Source organism: Hypanus sabinus, chromosome 21 (genome assembly GCF_030144855.1).
Source record: "Hypanus sabinus isolate sHypSab1 chromosome 21, sHypSab1.hap1, whole genome shotgun sequence".
Classification (NCBI taxonomy): Eukaryota; Metazoa; Chordata; class Chondrichthyes; order Myliobatiformes; family Dasyatidae; genus Hypanus; species Hypanus sabinus.
Window position 1 is genome coordinate 15,259,778 of NC_082726.1, and position 8,357 is coordinate 15,268,134.

Genomic DNA, 8,357 nt, shown 5'->3' on the forward strand with positions numbered 1-8,357 from the left:
CTCCCTACAGATGCTGCCTGGCCTGCTGTGTTCCACCAGCATCTTGTGTGTGTTGTTGTTTGGATTTCCAGCATCTGCAGATTTCCTCGTGTTTGCTCTTTATGGTGCGCTGTAGTTTGTGCGGAGAGCTGGTTCATCCTCGCTCACTGCAAAAGCACAGATCGGGAGTTGTCCCCTGTGAACCTTCTGTGCGTAAGGGAGTGTTCACCCATTTTTCTGATTTGCGACTCTCAATGCTGAGAAGTCGGCTGGAATTCCTGATAAGAGACCAGCGTTCCTTTGAAGTACCTTCAAGCCAGCAGTTCGTCTAATTGGATCACGCTGAAAGGAACAAAAGCGAACAGATAAATTATTGGCTATCAGGTGCCTGCACTCTCCGCCTCGGACCAGGCCTGACACTGAATGAGGATTTAGTGTTATTGGTACTTGACTTCGCTGACAGGATTAGTATCAGTTTGTAAATCTTTTGGGCATGAATTGGACAATCAGTCATCTCTTTATCAGGACTGTTTCACAGTCACAATAGGGATATTATGGTTTACCACCGACATGTGCAGCACCTCATTAGCCCCGGTAATTTTGTAGGCGTATTTTTAATATGATGCAGTACTTCTGCTACCAATAGCCTTGAGGGTATGAAAGCCAATCATGCAGGGGCCAGCATATAGTCAATGGGCTGAAAGGCCTCCTGCATTACAACAATTCCATGAAGCTATGTGTCGGGTGTCAGCCAGGCTGGGATAGGTCTCTTCACTGAAGGACACGAGTGGGCTGGCTGTTTTTAAAAAAATTAACATTTACCAATGACGTCAAAAAATAAAAGTCAAATCCTGCAGCTGCTGGAAACCCGAGATAAAGCAGAAAGCTTTGACGGTACCCAGCGTGTCAGGCAGCATCAGTGGAGGAAGGAACAGAATTAATGTTGTGTGCTGAAGATACTTCAGGGCTAAAAAAGAAAGGTTTGATTATCCAATGTGCCTTATTTCTCAGTTTACAGATACTGTCTGAGCTGCTGAATATTTCTGGCATTTTCTGTTTATAATGCAGCAGTTTCACAGTCTTCTATGGGATTTTAACTCATATCCTCTAGTTTTCTGGAGCAGAAGTGAAGGAGTGAATGATGATTTGTATCAGTTACAAGCACAAGGCACTTAGAAGTTTAAAAAATCTACTGGTATGGTGGCAGCTGAGAGATTTCTGAGAAGTGAGAGATGGGAGCTTTGTCTGTACTGTCGCTGGGGTCTCTCACTGTCCTTGTCATCTCTTGCAGAGCCTGCCAAAGTGGGAAAGCGAGAACAAAATCTATTGCAAGCAAACTCTTCTAAATGGATGTGGGCCAAAGACGCACTGGACTCGGGAGCTGGTGGACAACGAGCTGATCCTGGTAGGTAACCAACACTGGGATGCTTGCCCCCTTGTTGATGTCCAGCCCCTCCACAGTGAGCAGTGGACCTTTCAAGAGCCTCACCCTGCTGGCCAGAGGCAAGACAGGCACCTGTTAATTCAGTCCTGTTCTCCACGATCTCTGTCCAGGAACCAGAGTTCCAGAGTACACTGTGAGTATAAGAGTTCCCAGTGAAATCACACACATTGGAAATCTGACCAGGCACAGATTGTATTTATTTATTTAGAGATGCAGCACAGTAACAGGCCATTCTGGCCCAATGAGCCTGTGCTGCCCAATTACACCCACATGACCACCTAACCTACTATACTGTACATCTTTGGACTATGGGAGGAAACCCATACGGTCATGGTAAGAACATACAGACAGTGGCAGAATTGGAACTCGGGTCACTGGCACTGCAACAGTGTTATGCCAACCATTACAATATTGTGCCACGACTTGCGTTTACAATGTTTTGCCTGCATTGGATGTGCTGAGATGATGACTTCCCCCTGGGCGATGTGTATTTCCAGGGTTAATTACCAGTGTAGTCCCAAAGCACACACAGCCCAATCAGGTTCCAGCAAAGCTGTGACCTCAGCAATGAGATTTAAAGGGACCTTCATGAGCCCAGCACTGGGAGCCCAACTTACATGAGATCCCTTTAAATATACATCAATCCCCATCATGCACTGGTCTCCCACCCTTCACCTGATCAGCCTTGGTCATAGAAACATGGAGAACCTACAGCAGAATACAGGCCCTTCGGCCCACAAAGCTGTACTACCTAGGTTTACTCATAGCCCCCTATTTTTCTAAGCTCCAAGTATCTACTCAGGAATCACTTAAAAGCCCCTATCGTATCTGCCTCCACCGCCATTGACAGCAGCCCTTTCCACGCACTCAGCACTCTCTGAGTGAAAAGAAGATTACCCCTGACATCTCCTCTGTACCTACTCCCCAGCACCTTAAACCTGTGTCCTTGGTCCTCTGTACCAAGGTTTTGCTCTCACCGTCTGACTTCCAGACACAACCCCCAACTCAGCAGCCGCCTCCCCTTAATGTACAGACATTTCCCAGACATCAGCTTACGATTCCCAAACTGGTGGCCAAACCCTTACCATAAATCCATCTGCTCGCCACAGATCACCATTATCAGTTTGACCCTCTGCATGAAGCCCTTTCCGATCCCCCAATACTGAGCCCTCTCCTGTCTCACCACAACACCCTGGACTTCCCCAGTGGACTCTGGATTGACACAGCAAGTGAGTTAGAGCTGACCAATGTAGTTGCATGCACCACGCCCTGGATTTTACTGAATATCTAAAAGTTATCGAGAGACACAGCATGCAGACAGGCCCTTCAGCCCTCTGAGTTCCTGCTGACCCTACATTATCCTACATGAATCCCTTTCTTTTTAGTCTCTCCACATTCCCGCACCCCTCCCCCTGATTCTACCTCTTAGCTACACACTGGCCAATCATAACTCACACCTGGTCTGGGGGTAGAAACCAGAGCACTCAGGGGAAGACCCATGTGGTTACTGGGGGGACATGCAAACTCCACACAGACAGCATGCAAGATCAGGATTCAACCCATGCCTCTGGCACTGTGAGACAGCTGCTCTACCAGCTGGCCAGGCCCAAGCTCAGTACATCTGTTAGTGCACACCACCCTGCTCTTGCAGCCACAATGAACCTCTTGGCCCTGCCTCTTGGGAACGTTGGTCAACTCTCTCTGCCATTTGTAGACTAGCAGACAACTTTCCCATATGGATACCGAGGCCATTGATAATCCCAGCAATTCCTCCTCTGAAACAGAACGTCATAGCTCCGGAGCTGGGTCATGTCTAGGCTGATGACTGGGTGCTAGGGGAATCCTGCTCTCCCAAAGGTGCAAACAGATGCCTGTCTGCACCCTCCAGTGCACAGGGGACCTTCCAGCAAAATTTACCCTGAAGAAGTCCCACTGGAAATTATTTTGTTCTGTGTTAACTGGTTGCTGCTGATGCATGATAAAAGTGACCAAAATACTTCAGAACTGTCAAGCACTTTGGAATATCCTGGCATTGTCAAAGGCACTCTGCACAGTACTGTGCAACAGTCTTAGGCACATGCAAAAAAGTTCCGTAAAGCGAAGATGCTTTCAAGTATAATGAAATGAAGAGTTTCTAAATATCAAAAAAATTACTATAAAGAGCAGTAAACAGTAAAAAAAATTAAGTCAAATCAACATTTGGTGTGACCACCCTTTGCCTTTAAAACTGCAGTAATTCTCGGGTACACTGACATGCAGTTTTATAAGAAGTTCAGCTGGTAAATTGTTCCAGCCATCTTGGAGAACTTGCCACAGTTCCTCTGCGGACCTTGGCTGTCTCGCTTGCTTAACTCACTTTAGGTAATCCCAGGCAGATTCAATGTTGAGATCAGGTCTCTGTGGACACCATACCCTCTGAAGCCATATAAAAATTCTAGGGTGCCTAAGACTTTTCCACGGTACTGTAAATTTAGGCTATTTCATGCACTGACTGGATTCCAAATCTTGCATGTTATTTTTGGCAGACACAGACTCGAGATAAAGTACTTGTCTCTGCTTTAATTACAGACACTGGTGGCCAATGACGTCGTGTGTACAAGGATCTACATTAAAGAGTAATGGCATCTGTCTTCGCTTAATGTGGGGGAAGCCTGCTATCTGCAGAATCATCTCCTTATCACTGTGCACGGTCTGTTAAGTTATTGATGCCAATCAGTGACATACCAAGATTTTGATTTATGTGTCATGGTGTTTTATTTTAATGTTGTGAAATCATTTTGATGTCTGTAATAGTGAATGTAAGATTCAGCTGGATTACTTAGTGCACTTGGTCTTTTAGACTTCTGTATTTCAGATGTAGATCTGCCAAAGCTCCTCCCTGTGCTCGGAATGTATCACTGGGTAAAGCTGTTGGCTGTTCCTGTAGTTCATTGAAGAGGAATTAGATCGGCTCATTCACAAAACCTGAATGCAATTAAGTGGAAATGAAGTGAAGTGGGTAATAAAATTAAAAAAAAGCTTCCAATGTAGTTTGGCACATTATTATTATTATTATTATTTTTTTTTTTTTTAAAGACTCATGGTTATCTCATGGTGCCTGTATACCAATCACCTGGTCAGAGAAAATCATCCCATTTCATTGCATTGGAGATACCATCTACTTGGTCCATTGTTGGTATAGGGAGACCATTATTCCATTGGGCCGATGTTGGGGTTGGGAGTTCCTCATTTCATTCGGTGTCTGTGAGTAGGAAGACAAGTGTCCTGAAGGCCAATGGCCAGCAGGTTGGATCTGCTGTCGGTGACTGTCCTACACCTCATATGATTCTTTAGCAGACTGAAGTGACTTTCACTGATACATTAACGTGAAAATGAGTCGAAAATATGATGGAAACAAGCACAAGGGGTTTCTCTCGGTAGATGTTCTGCACGTTCACACTGATGCTATAAGATGGCTGGTGAGGGGGAGACATCTTCAGGACCGCAGTGACCTGCGGTTAACTGAACGCTTATTTCAAGCTGAATGAAAGCGAACATTCGGTAAAATCTCTCAGCATTGGTCCCGCAGGAAAACCTAAAGTGCAGATTCTCACAGTCCCCTTCAGCTGTAACTCACACCAGTCTTCGTGTCACATCTATCCCCCACACGGTTACATAGAACACCTGGACACCAGTAGACACAAGGCTTAGTTTAACACTGAAAAAATACTTTTCTTCCCTCAACTCATCTTCCGCCAACACCTAATCCTCTGGCCCTCACTGTTCTGGTGAGTGCCTGGACATCTCTCTAGGTCTTCCCTCCAGAAAGTGAGGGAGGACTAAGCTTTGGGTTTTGTTTCCATTGGGTCACTTAAATCCCCAGTGAAGGGGCAGCAGTTTCTGTCCTAACAATCGGATGTTTCTTTAGATCTGTTGTCCTCATGGGATTGTGGGTGGAGGGGCAGTGGGATTGGAATAAGCTGCAATCGCTCATGAAACAGAAGAGAGTCAGCAATGCCAGCTGTCAGAACAGTCCCCTTCCCCAACATATCTCTATAACCTATTCCCTCTTACTTGTCTATCACCTCCCCTGTAATTCTCCTGCTACCTGTCTTTTAATCTACCAGTGCATCCTTGGGATGAGGGAGGAGACTGGAGTACCCGTGGGACATTCACACAGTCTCAGAGAGAATGAGCAAACTCCCAAACGATCAGCACTGGAGGTCGGGATCAAACAGGGTATGCTGAAGCTATGAAGAGGCAGCACCACCCACTGCTTGATCGTCCCACCCTCAGCTCCATTGTGCCATCTAATCTCGTGCCACCTTCTGCTCCATTGTGCCGCCCAATCTCACTGCACAGTACAGGGAGTTTTTGTTGATTTTGCTAACATGGCTTCTTCAGACAATCCATTCCAGATTACAATTCACTGCTTTAAAACTAAAGTGCTGTGCAATAGCCTCAGGCACAAACAGTGTACAGCTAGCGTGCCCAAGACTTTCACACTGGACTGTGTTTGTCAATGTGGAGCAGACAGCGAGTTTGTGAATCTGGCGGAACAGATGATGTTGGGAATGGTGAGGGAGAGGTGTGGGACAGGTGGCAGAGAGAGAGTGCCAGGGGCAGGGGGTGGTGAGGGTGCAGACACATCCAGCCCTGAGACAGCAGGCAAGGTCATTTGATTCCAAACGATCAGTTTACTGATCATTACAGAATGTCTCACTTGTGCTTCCTGCTCCCTCCCCGCTCCCTTCCCCTTTCCCCAACCATGATACCCCTCTTTCTGCCCCCTTCTCACTCTCAGTCCACAATAGAGACCCATATCAGAATCATGTTTATCATTGCTCCTAGATGTCATGATTTCTTTTATGTGGCAGCATTACAGTGCAAAGTGTAAAATTACTACCGTACTGTGCAAGTGTCTTAGACACCCTGGCAAGATATAAGAGTTTTGCTGTACTGTAAACCCCTCACCTCCCTGACACTGGGTTAGGATACAATCCTCAACAGTTTAACTGTCCCAAAAAGGCTCCTCCAACCCTTTCAGTGCATTCTGCAGTGGGACAGGGCTTCGAACCTTCAGCATCCCGAATCGCAAGCCAGAGCAGAGCTAACAGGACCAACGAGGCAGCTGTACACAGCTGTTGCTGTCACATTACTTGGGCGCAGTCAGGGAAGTGGCCCACCCGGTGTGTGACCGAATTCTGCAAGTGGCCTGTGGTGGAGCTGTGGGCGGGGGGGGGGGGGGGGGGGTGGGGGCAAGAGCCGAGGGAGTCGATGGAGAATAGAGAGGATAGGGCAACGTCAGACCACAGCACTGACGGGATCTGACACCGACCTGAGATCCAGCATCAGAGAACACCTGAAACTGTGCAGAGCAATTTGGACTCAATGGATATTACTGTGTGGAAATGCACAGTGTAGTCACGGCTGATTACCCAGAACCACACAAATGCTACCAAAGAGAACAATGCATTTGTCCTGCTGCTTCCTGGCTAACCTCTGTTTCTCTTCTCACACGTACTATTGAATGTTTCCAACTAGTTCTGGTTTTATTTTAGATTTTCAACATTGATGATTTGTTCTTGATCTTCATTTACCGGTGGGAGTTATTTCATTGGGGTGACCCTACCTTCTGTCTAAAACCACCCACCTGGTCTTTCATTCACCCCAGCCCCTCCAATGTTCTACCCGACCATGAGGAGGAGGTGCTGGAGCTTCTTCCCAGGAGCAGCAGTGCTGACTGTGGTCTCCGGGGCTGATGGCCAATCGCTGACAATTAATCCCTGATGCTTGTTTCTTTGTCCCTGTTCTTTGTTTCAGGACCCTGTTTTCTCACACTGGTGAGAGGCTGCGTAATTATTTCATAAACACATTGCTTTCTCTACAAACGTCAGTGCAAAGTGGAGCCAACAGAGTGCCTTCTATTCCAGGTTTTTGTGAGCCGTTGTGTTGCAGGAGCACAGAGGGTCATCAGTCCTTTGGGGATAATCGAATTACTGTCCGCGGTGTCTCCTCGCTGTTTCTCTAGCCGTGTTTGAGAGCTAATTGAGCTAAAAGCCAATTCAACTGACTGATTAATAGAGCCTGAGAGGCTTTGAGTAGGGACATCTCTTTTGATGGAGTGTTCCACTTGTAACGAAGCTCACTTTGAATAATTTGTGGTTATGGACAGCTACAGGATGCAAGGGGGTTCTTGAGGCCTTTTGAGGGGATTAACCGTCAGGCTGAGTCCATCTGATTAGTTGTAGGGGGAAGAGATCTGTAATGCTAGTATTTAAGCTAAGCGAAGTGCCTTGGTAAGTTCTGAGTGTCCACGTCCCTCTCCAGCCCAATAGTTGAGCATGAAGCCAGCTGTGGGTTTGTATCCTTCGTCTCCTAGGAGACCAACAGGCATGAGAGCAGGTTTGCCTCTTCAGATCAAACAAAGCCCATACTGCATTTTGAAAGAATAGCTGGACAGGTTTGGAGCTGCGACGCAGTTAGCAGGGACGCTGCCTTACAGCTTCAGTGACCTCAAGCGCTTTCCGTGTGGAGTTTGCACGTGCTCCCTGCGACCGCCAGGATCTCGCCTGGGCGCTCCCATATCACAAAGCCGCACGGGAGGGTACAGTACTGTGCAAAAGCCGAAGGCATCTTAGATTTTTTATCTGGTTTCAGATGGTACGGGTTCCACAGAGCCCTGATCGCAACATCAGCGAGGCTCTCTGTGATTTCCTGGAGAAGGCAGCCAAAGTCTGCAGAAGAACTGTGGCAAGTTCTCCAAGATGCTTGGTGCAACGTACCAACGATTATCTGATAAAACTGCACAATGATTGATGCAGTTGTAAAGGCAAAGGGTGGTCACACCGAATCAAAGGTCAGAAGGTTTAGTTTATCATCAAAGTATGTATGCAGAATACAAGTCTGAAACTTGTCTTCTCCAGATAGTCATGAAATACAGCAAACCATAGAA

At 46.9% G+C, this 8,357-nt stretch overlaps 1 protein-coding gene across 1 annotated transcript in view; it reads left to right on the top strand.

Annotated features, from left to right (window-relative positions):
• The window catches only part of LOC132379197 (cellular retinoic acid-binding protein 1-like), a 10,865-nt gene extending 6,440 nt beyond the window's left edge, over positions 1-4,425 (top strand). Inside the window, exons 3-4 of the mRNA XM_059946872.1 lie at positions 1,271-1,384; positions 3,992-4,425. Coding sequence (XP_059802855.1) covers positions 1,271-1,384; positions 3,992-4,042 — 165 coding nt within the window. The 3' untranslated portion in view covers positions 4,043-4,425. The remainder of the gene's footprint in view (positions 1-1,270; positions 1,385-3,991) is intronic.
• The last annotated feature ends 3,932 nt before the right edge of the window (positions 4,426-8,357 follow it).